The sequence below is a fragment of the Pseudophryne corroboree genome, chromosome 1 (assembly GCF_028390025.1).
Source record: "Pseudophryne corroboree isolate aPseCor3 chromosome 1, aPseCor3.hap2, whole genome shotgun sequence".
NCBI classification, from domain to species: domain Eukaryota; kingdom Metazoa; phylum Chordata; class Amphibia; order Anura; family Myobatrachidae; genus Pseudophryne; species Pseudophryne corroboree.
In genome coordinates this window covers 1,145,457,738-1,145,479,521 of record NC_086444.1, presented here as the reverse complement: position 1 = coordinate 1,145,479,521, position 21,784 = coordinate 1,145,457,738, and the positions used below count along the sequence as shown (strand labels likewise).

General features: G+C 44.3%; 1 protein-coding gene across 1 annotated transcript in view; it reads left to right on the top strand.

The window, feature by feature from the left end:
* Nucleotides 1-21,784, top strand: part of RGS12 (regulator of G protein signaling 12) — a 418,735-nt gene that overhangs the window by 107,956 nt on the left and 288,995 nt on the right. The window contains exon 3 of the mRNA XM_063924288.1: nucleotides 13,338-13,454. Within this exon, the coding sequence (XP_063780358.1) occupies nucleotides 13,338-13,454 (117 nt within the window). The remainder of the gene's footprint in view (nucleotides 1-13,337; nucleotides 13,455-21,784) is intronic.

Genomic DNA, 21,784 nt, shown 5'->3' with positions numbered 1-21,784 from the left:
GCATGTCAGTCTGCTTTCTCCTTCCCGCCGCCGCTTGTTGGAGGGACACGGACGGCACAGCGTGTGCCTCTCCTGTGTCCCTCCTGCATCATCTCCGGCGGCCGCGGGTCTAATAGGGGGAAGTGCCGTCCGTGAGCTCTAATTGGCTCACGGATGGCACTTCCCCCTATTAGACCCGCGGCCGCCGGAGATAATGCAGCAGGAGGGACACAGGAGACGCTGTGCTCTCCGTGTCCCTCCAATAAGCGGCGACGGCGGCACTGGGGGGAATATCTGGTACTGGGGGGGGGGGGATGTCTGGCACTGGGGCATATATGGCACTGGGGGGGAGATGTCTGGCACTAGGGGGGATATCTGGCACTGGGGCATATATGGCACTGGGGGGGGGGGGATGTCTGGCACTGGGGGGGGATGTCTGGCACTGGGGCATATATGGCACTTGGGGGGAGATGTCTGGCACTAGGGGGGATATCTGGCACTGGGGCATATATGGCACTGGGGGGGGGATATCTGGCACTGGGGGGGGGGGATGTCTGGCACTGGGGGGGATATCTGGCACTGGGGGGGGATGTCTGGCACTGGGGCATATATGGCACTGGGGGGGATGTCTGGCACTGGGGCATATATGGCACTGGGGGGGGGGATGTCTGGCACTGGGGGGGATATCTGGCACTGGGGGGGGGGATGTCTGGCACTGGGGCATATATGGCACTGGGGGGGGGATGTCTGGCACTAGGGGGGATATCTGGCACTGGGGGAATATCTGGCACGGGGCATATGTGGCACTGGGGGGGAATATATGGCACTGGCGGCATATCTGGCACGGGGGGAATATCTGTCACTGGGGGCATATGTGGCACTGGGGGGGAATATCTGGCACTGGGGGCATATGTGGCACTGGGGGGGGGGTATATGTGTACCTGGCACATGGGGGGGGCTATATTTGGCACCGGGGGCATGTGAGTACCTGGCACCGTGGGGGAATATCTGGCACTGGGGTCATATGTGGCACTGGGAGCACAGCCCTAGCAACAAGGACTACCTCCTAGCAACGAGCATGACACCCAGTGCATGAAACACCTGACAACGAGCATGACACCCAGTGCATGAAACACCTGGCAACGAGCATGACACCCAGTGCATGAAACCCCTGACAACGAGAAGGTAATTGAAAAGTAATTAGAAGCCTTACTGTAGGACTTAATGTGTAATGGGCATTACGGTGTGTGGCATAATGTATCACGGACATTGCGGTGTGTGTCATAATGTGTCACAGGCATTACGGTGTATGGTATACTATATCGCGGGCATTGTGATATGTGGTATAATGTCTCAGGGTCATTGCAGTGTGTGGCATAATGTATCACGGACATTGCGGTGTGTGTCATAATGTGTCAGGCATTACGGTGTGTGGTATACTATATCACGGGCATTGTGGTATGTGGTATAATGTCTCAGGGTCATTGCAGTGTGGCATAATACATAACGGGCATTGCGGTGTGTGGCATAGGGTATAACGGGCAGGCCATTGCGGTATGTGTCACAGGCATTACGGTGTATGGTATACTATATCACGGGCATTGTGGTATAATGTCTCAAGGTCATTGCGGTGTGTGTCATAATGTGTCACAGGCATTGTATGTGCTATAATGTATCGGGCATTGCAGTGTATAGCATAATGTATAACGGGCATTGCGATTCCTGTCATAATGTGTCGGGGGCATTACGGTGTGTGGCATAATGTGTCACAGGCATTACGGTGTGGCATAATGTGTCACAGGCATTACGGTGTGTGGCATAATGTGTCGGGGGCATTATGGTGTGTGGCATAATGTGTCATGTGCATTATTGTGTGTGGAATAATGTCTAAGGGCCATTGCAGTATGTGGCATAATGTATACTGGGCATTACTATAAGGAGGAAAAATGACAAATAATGTAAGGGGCATGAATCAGGATTATTTTTCTTTCCTGTGGTGGCTAACGTCTGGGCGTGCAGGTTGCAAAACTGGGGTATAAGGTAGTCTTTTCCTGCAATACCACGCCCCTTTATGAGAAACCACGCCCATCCCAACAAAACCACGCCCCTTTTTTTGCAGCGCGCGCCGAAGGCGCGCGCATATTTATCCCTTTCGTGCTCCCAATTATGCGGCGGGTGGGGGGGGGGGGGTGCCAAAGAATTTTTTGGCTTGGGGGAGAAAAATTTCTAGTTACGCCACTGGCTTACCTGCCTTTAAGTCACCTGAAATACTGACTTCTAGATCTCTTTCCTCAGTAGTTTCCCGTATAGTGCCATTAATACTATATTTAGCCTTTGGATTTTTGAGACCCAAGTGCATGATTTTGCATTTTTTGGCATTAAACTGTAATTGCCACACGCTTGACCATTCCTCTAGTCTACCTAGATCCTCAATCATTTGTTTTACCCCTCCTGGTGTGTCTACCCTGTTGCATACCTTTTGTGTCATCTGCAAAAAGGCATACTTTCCCTTTAAGTGACTCTCCCGTCTTCTGATTACTTCCTTTGACATGATCTTCCCCCCAGTGAATCCATGCTGTTTGGGATCCTGTAAATTGCTGGATTTTAGATAATCTTTAACTCTTTCAAGAGTGTTTCCATCAATTTCCCTACTACTAATGTAAGGCTCACTGGTCGGTAGTTGCTTGCCTCTTCCTTGCTTCCACTTTTGTGCAGTGGGACCACGTTCTCTGTTTTCCAGTCCTCTGGAATTATTCCTGTAGCTAGTAACTGGTTGAATAATTCTGTTAATGGTGCTATCAGCACCCCTTTTAAACTCTTTTAGTATCCTTGGATGTATCCTATCTAGCCCCATTGATTTGATTTATCTAGTTTCAGCTTTGAGAGTTCTGTTAGGACCTTCTCCTCTGTAATTGTACGTGTTTCATTTTTCTAAACATCTCTGCATCTTAACTGTGGCCCCTTCCCCTCTCTTTTAGTAATGAATACTGAGCAAAAATAATTAATAGGATGATCTGCTATGACATTGTCTCCCTCAACAAGACTCCAAGTCTCTGTCTTTAGTTTTATTATTCCGCCTTTTGTTTTTCTCCTTTCGCTTATATACCTATAAAAAAGTTTTGCCTCCTTTACCCACTGACTGGGCCATTTTCTCCTCAGCTTGTGCCTTTGCGCATCTGATTACCTTCTTGGTCTCCTTCTGTCTAACAAGATATATCTCATAGTGTTCACTCTAGAATCTGGGCAGGGTAGGGCGCCGGACCTAGAGGGGCACAAGCGTGTGCGCGCGCGCGGTGAAAAGGGGGCGTGACCATGCAAAATAGGAGGCAGGGTCATTACGGGTAATAAAAGTGGGCGGTTCAGCCTGCAGACGTAAAAAAGGGGGCGTGGGCGGCGTCACTGTTGGGGGCGTGCTCAGCACCTACGGAGGTGCTGGGCTTCCCCCAAGCTCTCTCTCAGCGTGAATGGATGCCGCGCGCATGCGCACGGCATCTTTACACGCTGTGAGGGCAGGAAGCGGGCGGCTGTTTTAGCAGGGCGCCGCAGAAAGGGCAGGGAGGGTTTTGCCCTTAAAAAATCGGGCAGGGCGCTGCGCTCTGCTAAAACAGCCTAGCGTGAACACTATCTCATTGTCTTTATTATTTTGTGCCTGCTTATATTTCCTTAAAGCCATCTTTTTTTGCTTTCACAATTCTTGCTACTTCTTTCGCAAACCACACTGGCTTCCTTTTCCTTGTTTTTTTTTTTTTCTAACACTTTTGATACAGAGGTCTGTTACCCTTTAATTTTGCACTTTTTAATGTTTCCCACCCCTCCTGCACTCCTTCCAAGTTCCTCCACTCTGCCAAAGAATCGCTTACACATTTTCCCATCCCTACAAAATCAGCCTTCCTAAAATCTAACACATTTGTTTTTGTATGGGATGAGTCAGTCTCTGTCTTTATGCTGAACCATACTGCTTGATGATGACTGGATCCCAGGTTTCACCCATTTTTATGTCAGATACTCTGTTTTCAATTGTTAAGCCCAGTACTCACGGGCCGATCAAGGAGAGATGCGTGCTGAGCGAACCGCTCAGCACACATCTCTCCTGCCGCTCAGCACAGCGCGATCTGTGCTGAGCGTGCGGGGGGAGACGGGGGGGCCGCTCACTTCACCCAGCGGGTGAAGTGAGCGACCCGCTAGATTGGCCTGCATGCAGGCCAATCTAGCAGCGGCGATAGCGATGTGCGGGGCCGCGCATCGCTATCGCCGAGGGGGCTACACACGGAGCGATCCTGCCGATATTCTAAGCAATCTAGTCAGATTGCTTAGAATATCGCTCCGTGAGTACCCCCCTTTAGTTTTAAGGGGGAGATGTACTAAGCCACTGGTTCTCAAACTTTTTTGAATTTCGGGGCCCTAGAGTATCAGAATTTTTTCGCGACACCCCTAGGCCAAAAGTTTCTTATTGAGAGATTTTGAAAGAAATATTAAATTAAGTAAATTGTGTGTATATGTCATCCTTCGGTTCCATTGTGTGGTGAGGGACAGGATTTGCTTCTGTTTGTCCATATATTTTATGATTGGCAGCCACCAGCACTGGTTTTGCCTATTACATTGACCATAATTAATTTGAATTGGTCCTGGACCACCAATCCAAGGCACCTCTGAAAGTGTCCCGCGGCACCCCAGGGTGCCATGGCACACAATTTGAGAACCACTGTACTAAGCAGTGATAAAAGTGGAGAAGTGAGCCAGTAGAGAAGTTGCCCATGGTAACCAATCAGCATTAACATATCATTTATAATTTGCATACTGGCAGCGTTAGAGTTGTGAACAAGCCCTCGGGTGAAACCGGTTATCTGACCACTGATTATGTGTTAATGCCGCTGTCAATTTGGATAAACAGGACCAGCATGCTTGAATGCACACTCCACCAGCTATTACACCCACACGGAGGTAGCACTTTTTTCTCCTTCAGCCCTCTCTTATTTCTGAATTGCGGCGTGACACCCTGCAATGTCATTTGATATCAGGGTGTCAGTTACGCTCTAACAGAAACAGCAGAAGGGCCCTTTACTTTCCTTCATACCAGCAGAGGTCCGGCTATACTCTCATCCACCCTCCGCTGATTTAACCTGATTTGCCAGGTGATCAAGAGGGTGAGAAAGCAGATATCAGCAGGGACAAGATCTGCTGGACTATTCTCTACTCAATCCCTCTTTGATATTGCCTATGTGATACCATTTGCATTGAGGTCATTAAGCTTATATTGCTGGTGATATTATTTGCTGGCTGCTCACATGATATTATTTGGACTATAAGCAATGCTATGAAATTTTTTTGAATTGATTAAAATATGCGATACAGTAAAGAGGTACAGTGTCAGTTATAAATGTTGTGTTTCAAACTATTCTGCTGTATCTTAAGGCCCGTACACACTGGTCGATATATCGGCCGTTCTCCTGAACGGCCGATATATCGCGGGACCGTCGGCCAGTGTGTACGGCCGATACGTCTGTGAACTCCGTCGTTCACAGACGTATTGCGTTGGCCGTGCAGCACAGCCGACGGCCAATATATCTACCGATATATTGGCGCGTCGCTGTGTGTGTACGGGGCGGATGGCCGACCGCCCGTACACATGCTGCGGCGGCCGGCGGTGATTGACAGGTGAACTGGGCGGGCGTGTGTACACGGGTGTGGTTCATCAAATCGACAGTGTCTAGGTCGACAATGTTTAGGTCGACCACTATAGGTCGACAGTCACTAGGTCGACATGGATGGAAGGTCGACAGGGTTTCTAGGTCGACAGGTCTAAAGGTCGACATGAGGATTTTTTTTTTTTTTTTGGTGTCGTTTTCTTCGTAGAGTGACCGGGATCCCAAATTAGTGCACCGCGTCCCCTCGCATGGCTCGCTTCGCTCGTCATGCTTCGGGCATGGTGCCTTCGCTCCGCTACCGCTTCGCCCGGCACACTTTACCGTTCCAATCGTAGTCCACGTGGATCGTTAAGTATGAAAAAAGAAAAAAAAAAGAAAAAAAATGTGAAAAACTCATGTCGACCTTTAGACCTGTCGACCTAGCACATGTCGACCTAGAAACCCTGTCGACCTTCCATCCATGTCGACCTAGTGACTGTCGACCTAAACATTGTCGACCTAGACACTGTCGATCTTCAGACCGGATCCCGTGTACACGCCCAGTTCATGACGTCAGTCCCCGACGGATCGAGCAGTGTGTATGCTGAACACACTGCTCGATCCGTCCATAGATATATCTGCAGATCAATTGATCTGCAGATATATCTGTTAGTGTGTACCCACCTTTACAACCTGAAGGTTTATATGACACATTGCTATTGAATTAGGAGCAGCGATTGCACAGGATAAGTGCCCAAAGAGGTACAGAGTCAGTTAAAGATTTTGTACTTTATACTGCTATACTGTTTTGCTGTACCTTACAACTTGAAAGTTTACTTGATACATTGTTGTCTGATACAGGAGCAGTGATTCTGCTACTAAAGGGAATTATTCTCTGGCATTCAAGGAGTGAGATAATCTTATCTCTGTGTTACTTATAGGGAATTGACAGTTTGTTTCTAAGCTGAATGTTGTTCTAGATGGAACCATAACAATACTTATTACGGGTGGTCTTCTTGATGCTGAATGTCGGGATCCCGGCGCACAGTATACCGTCGCCGGAATCCCGACACCCGGCATACCGACACTTATTCTCCCTCGTGGGGGTCCACGACCCCCCTGGAGGGAGAATAAATAGCGTGGCGAGCGCAGCGAGCCCGCAAGGGGCTCATTTGCGCTCGCCACGCTGTCGGTATGCCGGCGGTCGGGCTCCCGGCGCCGGTATGCTGGTCGCCGGGAGCCCGGCCGCCGGCATACCATACTACACCCCTTATTACATGTGTCTGATACTGGTAACATTTCCCTATCTTATTTGCAAAGTAGTATTTTTTGGGGACTTCTTTATCTGTGGTGTATATTGAACAAGCCCAGTGGGCATTCTAGTGATTATTACATAATATTGGAGAGTCCTCTCTAAACGCATGCAATCAGGGCTGGCCCAAGCGTATTTTTTTTAGTAAGCAAAAATCTATTTTGGCGCCCCTTGATGGGATAAAATGAGATAAAATGGGTGTGGTCTTACAAGAAAGGGGTGTGGCTACACAATTGTACTCCCCGTGGTACAGGGTGATTGTGGGTGACAGGGAGATAATAGGTTACAGGTGAGGCAGGGGTGACAGGGAGATGGTGGGTGACTGAGGCAGGGGTGACAGGGAGATAATGGGTGACTGAGGCAGGGTGACATTGAGATAGTGGGTGACAGATGTCCCCAGTGCCAGATACACATATCCCCACAGCGCCAGACATGCCCCCAGTGCATATACACATGTCCCCACAGTGCCATATATGCCCCCCAGTGCAGATACACATATCCCCACAGGGCCAGATATGCCCCCAGTGCAGATACACATGCCCCCACAGTGCCAGCTATGCCCCCAGTGCAGATACACATTTCTCCACAGTACCAGATATGTCCCCAGTACATTTACACATTTCCCCAGAGTGCCAGATATGCCCCCAGTGCCGGATATGCCCCCACAGTTGCAGATATAGCCCCAGTGCAGATACACATGCCCCCACAGTGCCTCCCACAGTGCCAGATATGCCCCCAGTGCTGATACACATGCCCCCACAGTGCCTCCCACAGTGCCAGATATGCGGTCCGGCAGCCAATATGAGCTCGCGGTCCGGCAGCCAATCAGGAGCCTTAGCTGCCAGTCCATGAGCTCTGATTGGCTCACGGGCCGGCGCCGACTTTAAGATAGTCACTGCCGCCAGAGACGTCTGTGCGCACCGGGCAGCGGTGGCCGGGAGCGGATCGAGCCGCTTGCTGGCCACCACTGCTGTAGAGAGTGAAGTCACTGTGACTCACTGCAGCAGCGCTCTTTACTGGCTGGCGCTCAACGCGGCTGCGTAGCCTGCGTATGTGTCAGGCCGGCCCTGCATGCAATTAATCAAACAATCAGGACTCATTACAGTCCGAATAATATTTTGGTCCCTAAAATCCACACATCATTTATAATGTACCTGCACAGGTTTAATCAATAAATTATTGAAACCTATACGGCATTTATTCGTTGTCCAGGAACATTGTTTCCTCTTTTTTATGTGTATGTGTGTCTGTGTTGTTCCTCTTATTTTAATGCATATCTAATAAATAATAGATTTTTGACTGATCAATATTTATACCGTTCTGGACTCTTTTTGCTATTATAGTTAAGAGTGACCGCAGTATAGAGTCTTCTATTTTCCTTACACCAAAATACTATAAAATATACAGAGCAGCTGATTGGTTGCCATGGGCAACTTCTCCACTGGCTCACTTCTCCACTCTTATCACTGCTTAGTACATGTCCCCCTTAGTCTAATATTGCGTCTTTCCGAGTGGGCTTGGTGGAGGGATGCTCCCTGCAAGAAATTGAAAATGTCCCTACAGTACTTCTAGTGGAACTAGCAACAGACACCTCCCAGTTTGCATCAGGAAGATTAAAGTCTCCCATGATTATTACCTGTCCTTTCTAATGCCATTTTAGTGATGGCTTGCAATAGGTTCTTGTCCATTTCCTCTTCCTAACCTGGTGGCCTGTATATCACCCCAATATAAACAATCGACTTCTCCCCTGTTTCTATGGTCACCCAAAGGGCCTCAGTTTTTTCTATAATACTTTGTATTAAGGTAGTATTTATGCTTTTTTTTTTACATACATTGCTATCCCTCCTCCGATTCTTCCAATTTTGTCCTTCCTAAATAAAGTATATCCCGGTATAGCTATGTCCCAGTCATAATTTTCATTGCACCATAACTCTGTAATTGCCACAATATCCAGATCATCCCTGGAGTGACTAGAAGGGCTGTTTGACGTGCAAGGAGGCTAGAATTTAAGTGGACACATCTGTATGTCTGTGTAATCTGCATTTTAAATGGACCTGGTGGCTACACAGGGCTGAGGCAGCCATTTGGGGGTCTGAACAGATAGTCTACCTGTAAGTGAACTAGATTTCAATAAAATCACTACGTAATGTCACTGATATTTAGTTTGATAGGTAGGTTGCCTTTTTCCTTATATTGGTAGCACACAAAATGGGTGTCCAGTGTGCTTAAAATAGGACAGCTGTCATATACTATTACCACTAACGCTACTATTTGAGATTTTATTGGTTATTTCCCACAATGCTTTATGTCGATTGAGGAGATGCATTAGGGGAAACACTACCAGGATTGACAGCTAAGATTATTGTTCAGGCTTCTGCTGCACCAATCTTTTTTTAAGGGTTTACTACACCACATTCCTTGGCAGCAGTGTCTGTCGGAGTCTGTATATATATCACACAGTAGTGCGTCTGTATCTGTGTAGTTATACGTTTGGCTGTCCGTACATTGCTACATCTCTGTTACGGAAAACACATGAAGCTGTAATGCTGTTAATTTTTTTTTTTGTAAGTTCATTGCAGGCAAGTGCGGTGGCTGTGTATGACGGACACATTTATATACTCTCTGGGCAATTATAGACTATTATTTTTCAGCAGTTAGAAACAAGGGATTAAAACAGGTTGAGAGTTTTGGATAGAGCTGCGTGGAAATCTGAAGTACCAGCAGCTGCTTACGCTGAATGTGTTCTATAATGGTAGTAATCCACATTGGGCTGGGCATTATCTGCAATTCAGTGCATTGGACTGGAGCGGTTCCAGCCTCATTGTGGATTAATACCGTTTTTTAACGTTTTGGCTACTAAAGTCAAATGTGTTTTTAGTGTACTGTGCTCAGTTTTAACCAAGAGAAAGCATCAGTCATTTGAATAAAAAGTGTCAAGTAATGTCTATAGTCTGACTTAGTACAGAGTTGTGCAAACTATTTTTGGGATCCACTGAGGGTTTCAAAAGATTATAATGGTATACTGAGATTTGAGGTTTTTGAACAATGGCACGATGACCAGTCATGTTTCGTAAAAATGGTACGCTGATATTTGGGGTATTGTAACTATGGCACGTTGACATGTGGGGTATCTCAGAACAATAGCACATTGACCAGTTGGCTCTTGGAACTGTTGTATACAGACACGTAGGGTATCGGAACAATGGCACATTGACGTGGGGGATTGTAGAACAATAGCACATTGACCAGTGGGGTCTCGGAAGTGTTGTATGCTGACACGTGGGGTAACATAGTTTCTAAGGTTGAAAAAAGACAATTTGTCCATTGAGTTCAACCTATTTGTGGTCTCCTACACTGTATTATTTTTAGGACTAATTTTATATGTTGAGAATGACTGCCGGTATGTTTATTCCTCTTTTTTAAATAAAGTGCGTACTTTACCCACCATAACCCTGTATATCCTTTTCCATTAAGAATTTATCTAGCCCATTCCTAAAAGTAATGACCAAGTTACCACTCTCTCAGGTAGGGAATTCCAAACATGTTATTGTCCTTACTGTGAAGAAACCTTGTTAGTCTGTGTGCGCAAAATCTCCTCTCCTCCAACCTAAGCGAATGTCCACGTGTCCTCTGTGTTGACCTTAACAAAAACAGATCCCCCGCAAGCTCTGTGTATTGTTCCCTTATATACTTGTAAATATTAATCATGTCCCCTCTTAATCTCCTCTTTTCCAGTGTGAACATGCCTAGATTAGCAAGCCTTTCCTCGTATAGTAGCGTCTCCAGCCTCTTAAAAAATTTGGTCGCCAGCCTCTGAAGCTATTTTAGTTCCAGGATATCCTTTTTGTAGTATGGTGCCCAAAATTGGGCATAATATTCAAGATGTGGCCTCACTAGAGATTTATATAATGGGAGTATAACACACTCATCCCTTGCATCAATTCCCAGCTTTATGCATGCTAATACCTTGTCTGCCTTTTTTGCTGCAATCCTTCTTTGGGTACTACTGCTAAATTTGTTATCTATGTGAACACTTAAGTCTTTTTCCAGTACAGAATCCCCTAGTTTTACCCCATTTAGTATGTAGGTGGTATTTTTGTTCTTGCTACCAAAGTGCATTACCTTACACTTGTCTGTATTGAACCTCATTCTCCATTTTGCTGCCCATGCTTCCAGTTTAAATAAGTCATACTGAAGAGACTCAGCATCCCCCTCCGAATTTATAACCTTACACAGTTTGGTATTGTCTGCAAAATTTGACGCCATGCTCTCTAGCCCTACTGCTAGATCATTTCTGAAGATGTTGAACAATATGGGTCCAGGTAAAGACCCTTGTGGCACACCACTTAGTACTTCAGGCCAATTCGAATACGTTGCATTTACCACAACTCGCTGCCCCCTTTTATCTAACCGAATTCTAAACCAAGTGCATATTGTGCTTCCTAGCACCAGTTCTTGTAACTTATAGATAAGTCTCCTGTGCGGTACTGTGTCGAAAGCTTTAGCAAAGTCTAAAAAGATTACATCCACCACCTTACCCTAATCTAGGTTCGCGCTGTTTCATAAAAGCCTAATAAGTTTGTTTGACACGATCTATCCTTCACAAATCCATGTTGGCTCCTATTAATAACCTTATTGGCTTCAAGGATCTTCTGTATACTATCCCTTTAAAATACCTTCCAGTACTTTCCCCACTATAGATGTAAGACTTACTGGTCTATAATTACCCGTATCAGATTTACTTCCCTTTTTGAATATCGGCACTACTTTCGCTATACGCCAGTCTTTGGGAACCATGCCTGATGTAAGTATCTGAACAATGGCACGTTGACGTGGGGGATCACTGAACAATAATAGCACATTGGCCAGTGGGGTCTCGGAACTGTTGTCTGCTGACACGTGGGTTATCGAAACACTGGCACGTTGACGTGGGGATCGCAGAACAATAGCGCATTGACCAATGGGCTCTCGGAACTGCTGTACGCTGACACATGGGGTATCGGAACAATGGCACGTTGCAACGTGGGGAATTGCAAAACAATAGCACATTGGCCAGTGGGGTCTCGGAACTGCTGTACGTTGACACATGGGATATCGGAACAATGGCATGTTGACGTGTGGGGGATCATAGAACTGTAGCACATTAACCAGTCGAGTCTCCAAACAATAGCACGATGACCAGTAGGGTCTTGCAACAATGTTACACTGACATGTGGGGTACCGGAACAATGGGATGTTGACACGTGGGGGTCTTGGAATAATGGCACATTTACCAGCGGGGTCTCAGAACAATTGTAGACTGACAGTTGGGGTATCAAAACAATGTATTAGTAGACAATAGAAAGCTGACACTTGGGGCATTATTCAGTTGTGCACTCAGCCCATTACAGTAACCATTTCTGATAGCACCTCCAAAGGCTGCAAGTGGAAATCAGCCAGTGAGCGGTAATGCGTGATGCTACAGGAAACCGTTCTGGTGGCTTCTGCAGCAATTGAATTGGGCCCTTCAGGTTATAGAGTAATTGGTATGCTGACACTTGGGGCTATTCTGGGGTGTGTGTATGCAGAGAACCTTTTGACTTCAGTCACATCTCTGCACCAAGTATAAGGCTAATGCCTGCCAATCGCAATACCACCTACGTTCTCCAGCGGATGGATGGGGGAAGTGTGATCGCTATGTTGTGGGTCGACTCTGAATACAGGAGGAAATTTGCATTTATTTCTGAAATGTAAAGCAGCCACCGTGAACTCAGAATCTAGCTATAAATGTTGCAAAATGCTGGTGTATTGCAGATCTGTGACCAATATAATACAGAGCACACCTTGGGTGGTAATAAATAGCTAATGTGAAAGGCCCTTGTAAAGAGACACAGGACAGTAGAGGACCAGTAGAGGAGCAATAGCGCTCGTTCTTGTTTGGTGTTACACAACAAAGGCTTACTGCCAGTGATAACACTGCTATTGCCCGTGGCATGATTTCTTATGGCTCACCTGTGCATGAGGAAGTCTGTGTAACAAATATTGAGGTTGATGGCGAGAGCAGTGATATCTTTTGGACCCCGGCAATAGACGAGCCCCACTCTGTCTGTATGTGCACGTGGCCACTCCCTGTTGTGTTGTCAGCATCGTGGCCCTCTTGGTATCCTGGCTGTGCATCCTTGGCAGGTCCGAACCCCCAATTGAGTGTGGGAAGAAACCATCGTACCCGGAGGAAACCCATGCAAACACGAGGAGAAACATACAAACTCCATGCAGTCAGGGCTGTGGTGGTAATTGAGCTGAGTGCTGTAAGAAATGCTAACCGTTACGCCAACCTTGCTGCTAACATGTAAAAAATAATAATATAAAAATATCCTGCATGATCCTGAACATTTTGTGGTGTTGGCGCTAACCAGAATGTGGTGTTGTGTTTTTTTGTTTAGAGTTCAAAATTTGCCCATTCCAGTGGGGTGGTTCAAGGTCCGCAGCGCTCCTCAGGCCGGAGGTCACTTGGAAGGTCCAAGAGGTTTAGTGTCACACGATCTCTTGATAATCTGGAGGTAAGATCATTGTGATCTACTGACATGTAAAGACTTCACTCTGTTTATCTTAAATATTTTACATAGTTTTTATATGATTAGCAGGAAAATATTCTCTGTATGAAGCGTGTGTGCTGCTTTGTGTTTGAATTAACGTATATGAGGAACGTATTAATACATTGTGCTCTGAAACAACTTCCTTATTGCCTAGCAGTGGGACACTTTTTGCTGTGCCGATATGGTTGCTAAATGAATTGATTTTAAACAAAATTGGTTTATTACTGCAGCATATGTGACTAATCCATCTTTGTAAACAGATTATGTATTGGCTGCCTCATGTTGTTTAACCAAATTCTAAAGTGATGAAATCAATGCAATCCATTTCCCTACACAACCTCTGCAGTGTATACTACATTTCTAAGTACATTTTAAATCCAAAGTCCTTTTAAATAAATGCTGAACTCAAATTGACTCTTACATAACATAGCCATTTTTGTAAATGGATGTAGCACTTAGAACATCCACTTCAAAATGACTGTACTATATATCTTATGTAGAAATCTGGACTGTCAGCAGGAACCTGGGGCCTAATTCAGACCTAGGGGGAATGTAATAGGGTGTGAGAATCAGAAAGCGAGAGATTTTAGGAAAATTCTCCTGGTTTTTTTTAAAAGTGGCAATCATTTAGAAGGCAAAATCAACCTGGTTTTGCCATGTAAATGATTGGCACTTTAAAAAAACAGAATTCTCCCAAAATCTCTCACTTTCTGATTCTCACACCCTATTACATTCCCCCCCCTGATCTCTGTTGTGCGAACTCTCAAGATGGCCGATTATCGATCGACTGTGCATGCATATGGACCGTAAAGCGCACGCGCGAGGCCAAACTGCAAAAAAATCCTGCGTCTTTTTTTTTTATCGCTAGGTCTACGCAATTTGATTGTCAGGAAGCCGGCGTTTGGGGGGTGGTAAATGCCTGTTTTCTGGGAGTACAAATGCGGGTGTGCCCAAATGTTTTCAGGGAGGGTGTATGACGTCAGGTTCATCGGGGTTGGAGCTGTTTCTGTCGCACTGTAGGAGTAAGTCCTGGGCTACACACAGACTGCTGAGATTGGGAAAAATCATTCGATGGTGAGTGAGTTGCGAACGGATTTGCAGCTGACCGGCGTTCGCAGAGATTTCCGCAAGGCGAACACAGACTTGCATGGGGCGGAATTTCACTCTATCTGGGCGGCGACTATCTGGGTTGCAAACCTCTGCAAATTCGCAGGGGAGCAATCAGGTCTGAATTAGGCCCCTGAATCCTAGCGAGATTGCAGAATAATGGTGACATTTGCCTAATTATGCCTTAAAGAGGGTATATTCCAAACGCTATTTGTTTTAAGATGCTGAGTAAAAATCAAAGGGAATGTACATTTTACGTTTATTTAGTTAGAAAGACATGATTTTGACTATATTTCTTATCTGTATCGTACCCAGTTAAATGTTTTAATAGAACACTAGTCATCCCAATCAAGATGAATGGAGAACTAGTTATCCCAAACAGGATCAGTTTGTCTTGAGGCCTTCTCATGTTATGGCCCCCTAGGACTCCAGTTTGGCAATCTGTGCCAGAGATTACTAGTTAGGAAACCCTGATGAATCCATGTGGGGCAGATGTACTAAGGCTGGGGCCACACATAGCTTAGCCGCAAGGAGACTGCACATGGGGGGTAATTCTGAGTTGATCGCAGCAGGAATTTTGTTAGCAGTTGGGCAAAACCATGGCCCTCATTCCGAGTTGATCGTTCGCAAGGCGATTTTAGCAGAGTTGCTCACGCTAAGCCGCCGCCTACTGGGAGTGTATCTTAGCATCTTAAAATTGCGAACGATGTATTCGCAATATTGCGATTACAAACTACTTAGCAGTTTCTGAGTGGCTCCACACTTACTCGGCATCTGCGATCAGTTCAGTGCTTGTCGTTCCTGGTTTGACGTCACAAACACTCCCAGCGTTCGCCCAGACACTCCTCCGTTTCCCCGGCCACTCCTGCGTTTTTTCCGGAAACGGTAGCGTTTTTTCCCGCACGCCCATAAAACGGCCTGTTTCCGCCCAGTAACACCCATTTCCTGTCAATCACACTACGATCGCCGGAGCGAAGAAAAAGCAGTGAGTAAAAATACTATCTCCATTGTAGAATTACTTGGCGCAGTCGCAGTGCGAATATTGCGCATGCGTACTAAGCGGAATTTCACTGCGATGCGATGAAAAATACCGAGCGAACGACTCGGAATGAGGGCCCATGTGCACTGCAGGGGGGGGCAGATATAACATGTGCAGAGAGAGTTAGATTTGGGTGGGTTATATTGTTTCTGTGCAGGGTAAATACTGGCTGATTTATTTGTACACTGCAATTTAGATTGCAGATTGAACACACCCCACCCAAATCTAACTCTCTCTGCACATGTTCCATCTGCCTCCCCTGCAGTGCACATGGTTTTGCTCAACTGCTAACAAAGTTCCTGCTGCGATCAACTCGGAATTACCCCCATGAGCGCTTACATACATTACTGTGCTCCATTGAAATCCCGTGTGTCACTGGCTGGATCCTGTTTTGCGGCATCCCGCAGAACAGGATCCGTGTGCACACAAAAAAACCCTTCCGTCCAAGCGGGTCCCGTTCAGCGGGACCCGCTTGGCCGCTATGTGTGGCCCCAGCCTTAGCCGTGGAGAGAGAGAAAGTACCCGACCAATCAGCTCGTGTCATTTTTCAAAAACAGCCTGTAACATGGCAGTTAGGAGCTGATTGGTTGGTACTTTCTCTCCGTCCACTATATCACTTTCCAAGGCTTAGTACATCTGCCACATAGTGTGAGATTTAGGGGTAGGTTTACTAAAGTGCCCATAGCAACCAATTAGATTCTAGCTATTATCTTCTAGAAGGTGCTAGATAAATGATTGTCAGAATCTGCTGCTATGGGCAACATCTCCACTTCTCTAAACCTGCTCTTTTGTGAATATATACTCCTTGGTGTTATTTGGCCCTTCTTTTAGCTATAGAAGAAGCAGTTCAGGTTAGTTGGTTTCTCTTAAAAGCCAATAAAAGTTCCGTACTAGACAGTGGTTTCAGCTACAAAATAATCCCTTCATACCCTTTATCTGAGATGGACGTGAATCTCGACACAAATAAACTTAAAGCTGCGCTAACACCTACATGAACGAATTTATCAATTTACCTCTCCAGCCGCGGGGCTGCTTGTTCTATAATATAGATCCCGCAAAGTCACATAATTAGCACAATTTAAGTGGTGCTGGAGGACTGAGTGTAAGCGGGAAGTCCAGTCCATACTATCTCCCCATACCGGCCACTTCACTGGGAAGCGGACTGGATGAGTGAGAACCGCCTACCCTTCTGGAAGTGCGAGGAACTATCCAAAAAATCGTGAATCTCCCACAATTTCCATGTATGTATGTATGTATGTATGTATGAATGTGTGTGTGTGTGTGTGTGTGTGTATATATATATATATATATACAGGTTGAGTATCCCATATCCAAATATTCCGAAATACGGAATATTCCGAAATACAGACTTTTTTGAGTGAGATAGTGAAACCTTTGTTTTCTGATGGCTCAGTGTACACAAACTTTGTTTAATACACAGTTATTAAAAATATTGTATTAAATGACCTTCAGGCTGTGTGTATATGAAACATAAATGAATTGTGTGAATGTAGATACACTTTGTTCAATGCACAAATTTACAAAAAAAATTGGCTAAAATTACCTTCCGGCTGTGTGTGTGAGGTGTATATGTAACATAAATGCATTCTGTGCTAAGACTTGGGTCCCATCACCATGATATCTTATTAAGGTATGCAATTATTCCAAAATACGGAAAAATCCCATATCCAAAATACCTCTAGTCCCAAGCATTTTGGATAAGGGATACTCAACCTGTATATACTTTTTTTTTATCTTTGGGTAATAGTGTGTCCCACATAGCTGATTACCTATAGCGACAACAGATTTGTGGGCCGAGAATGCAGCCAATCAGAATATCGTATGTTCCTGGTGAATTAATAGGGTCAGTATTGGTTGACCCCGGGGCGGTACCACCTCTGTTGGTGATGAGCGATTAGCGCCCTGTGAAACAGGAAAATGCTTGTTTACAAATCGAGCCTTGTTGCTGTGAGACTAGTTCTCCTGGCAATATATGCATGGATGTTCTGTGCGTGTTAGGATAAAATGTCCCACAGTAAAGAACGGATTTATATTTTACGATGATTACCCAAAAGCAAACTGCATCTTTTTGTATTGATGTTAATGTTCCACTTTCTGCTGCATAATGCATGGAATTCCGAGCAGCCTGCCAGAAGATATAATGCAGAGGTTTCTACAGTAAAACCCATACTTAATCTTATGATCAGGAATGGAAAGAAAACCACTGCGGCCTGTGCGGCTGACAGCCAGTGTCGTGTTTCCAGGGGCTGGGTTTCTGTGCTTTCATTTGGCATGGTAATAGCATTTCCACATTTGTGTCCAAAAGTTGTGAACTGTCCACTGAGGGCAACACCCAGACCTACACAATAGTACATTAATAACACAGACACTATTACACCCAGTCCTATACAATAGTACAGTAATAACACAGACACTATTACACCCAGACCTACACAATAGTACAGTAATAACACAGACACTATTACACCCAGTCCTACACAATAGTACAGTAACAACACAGACACTATTACACCCAGACCTACACAATAGTACAGTAATAACACAGACACTATTACACCCAGCCCTACACAATAGTACAGTAATAACACAGACACTATTACACCCAGTCCTATACAATAGTACAGTAATAACACAGACACTATTACACCCAGACCTACACAATAGTACAGTAATAACACAGACACTATTACACCCAGTCCTATACAATAGTACAGTAATAACACAGACACTATTACACCCAGACCTACACAATAGTACAGTAATAACACAGACACTATTACACCCAGTCCTACACAATAGTACAGTAACAACACAGACACTATTACACCCAGACCTACACAATAGTACAGTAATAACACAGACACTATTACACCCAGCCCTACACAATAGTACAGTAATAACACAGACACTATTACACCAGTCCTATACAATAGTACAGTAATAACACAGACACTATTACACCCAGACCTACACAATAGTACAGTAATAACACAGACACTATTACACCCAGCCCTACACAATAGTACAGTAATAACACAGACACTATTACACCCAGCCCTACACAATAGTACAGTAATAACACAGACACTATTATACCCAGACCTACACAATAGTACAGTAATAACACAGACACTATTACACCCAGTCCTACACAATAGTACAGTAATAACACAGACACTATTACACCCAGTCCTATACAATAGTACAGTAATAACACAGACACTATTACACCCAGTCCTATACAATAGTACAGTAATAACACAGACACTATTACACCCAGACCTACACAATAGTACAGTAATAACACAGACACTATTACACCCAGCCCTACACAATAGTACAGTAATAACACAGACACTATTACACCCAGTCCTATACAATAGTACAGTAATAACACAGACACTATTACACCCAGTCCTATACAATAGTACAGTAATAACACAGACACTATTACACCCAGTCCTACACAATAGTACAGTAGCAACACAGACACTATTACACCCAGACCTACACAATAGTACAGTAATAACACAGACACTATTACACCCAGACCTACACAATAGTACAGTAACAACACAGACACTATTACACCCAGACCTACACAATAGTACAGTAATAACACAGACACTATTACACCCAGACCTACACAATATTACAGTAATAACACAGATACTATTACACCCAGACCTACACAATAGTACAGTAATATCACAGACACTATTACACCCAGACCTACACAATAGTACAGTAATAACACAGACACTATTACACCCACACCTACACAATAGTACAGTAATAACACAGACACTATTACACCCAGTCCTATACAATAGTACAGTAATAACACAGACACTATTACACCCAGACCTACACAATAGTACAGTAATAACACAGACACTATTACACCCAGTCCTACACAATAGTACAGTAACAACACAGACACTATTACACCGAGACCTACACAATAGTACAGTAATAACACAGACACTATTACACCCAGCCCTACACAATAGTACAGTAATAACACAGACACTATTACACCCAGTCCTATACAATAGTACAGTAATAACACAGACACTATTACACCCAGACCTACACAATAGTACAGTAATAACACAGACACTATTACACCCAGCCCTACACAATAGTACAGTAATAACACAGACACTATTACACCCAGCCCTACACAATAGTACAGTAATAACACAGACACTATTATACCCAGACCTACACAATAGTACAGTAATAACACAGACACTATTACACCCAGTCCTACACAATAGTACAGTAATAACACAGACACTATTACACCCAGTCCTATACAATAGTACAGTAATAACACAGACACTATTACACCCAGTCCTATACAATAGTACAGTAATAACACAGACACTATTACACCCAGACCTACACAATAGTACAGTAATAACACAGACACTATTACACCCAGACCTACACAATAGTACAGTAATAACACAGACACTATTACACCCAGTCCTATACAATAGTACAGTAATAACACAGACACTATTACACCCAGTCCTATACAATAGTACAGTAATAACACAGACACTATTACACCCAGTCCTACACAATAGTACAGTAGCAACACAGACACTATTACACCCAGACCTACACAATAGTACAGTAATAACACAGACACTATTACACCCAGACCTACACAATAGTACAGTAACAACACAGACACTATTACACCCAGACCTACACAATAGTACAGTAATAACACAGACACTATTACACCCAGACCTACACAATATTACAGTAATAACACAGATACTATTACACCCAGACCTACACAATAGTACAGTAATAACACAGACACTATTATACCCAGACCTACACAATAGTACAGTAATAACACAGACACTATTACACCCAGCCCTACACAATAGTACAGTAACAACACAGACACTATTACACCCAGACCTACACAATAAAACAGTAATAACACACACTATTACACCCAGACCTACACAATAGTACAGTAACAACACAGACACTATTACACCCAGTCCTACACAATAGTACAGTAACAACATAGACACTATTACACCCAGACCTACACAATAGTACAGTAATAACACAGACACTATTACACCCAGTCCTACACAATAGTACAGTAATAACACAGACACTATTACACCCAGTCCTACACAATAGTACAGTAATAACACAGACACTATTACACCCAGTCCTACACAATAGTACAGTAATAACACAGACACTATTACACCCAGCCCTACACAATAGTACAGTAATAACACAGACACTATTACACCCAGACCTACACAATAGTACAGTAATAACAGACACTATTACACCCAGTCCTACACAATAGTACAGTAATAACACAGACACTATTACACCCAGACCTACACAATAGTACAGTAATAACACAGACACTATTATACCCAGACCTACACAATAGTACAGTAAAAACACAGACACTATTACACCCAGTCCTACACAATAGTACAGTAACAACACAGACACTATTACACCCAGTCCTACACAATAGTACAGTAACAACACAGACACTATTACACCCAGTCCTATACAATAGTACAGTAACAACACAGACACTATTACACCCAGCCCTACACAATAGTACAGTAACAACACAGACACTATTACACCCAGCCTTACACAACAGTACAGTAATAACACAGACACTATTACACCCAGACCTACACAATAGTACAGTAACAACACAGACACTATTACACCCAGACCTACACAATAGTACAGTAACAACACAGACACTATTACACCCAGCCTTACACAACAGTACAGTAATAACACAGACACTATTACACCCAGACCTACACAATAGTACAGTAACAACACAGACACTATTACACCCAGACCTACACAATAGTACAGTAACAACACAGACACTATTACACCCAGACTTACACAATAGTACAGTAATAACAGACACTATTACACCCAGACCTACACAATAGTACAGTAACAACACAGACACTATTACACCCAGTCCTACACAATAGTACAGTAACAACATAGACACTATTACACCCAGACCTACACAATAGTACAGTAATAACAGACACTATTACACCCAGTCCTACACAACAGTACAGTA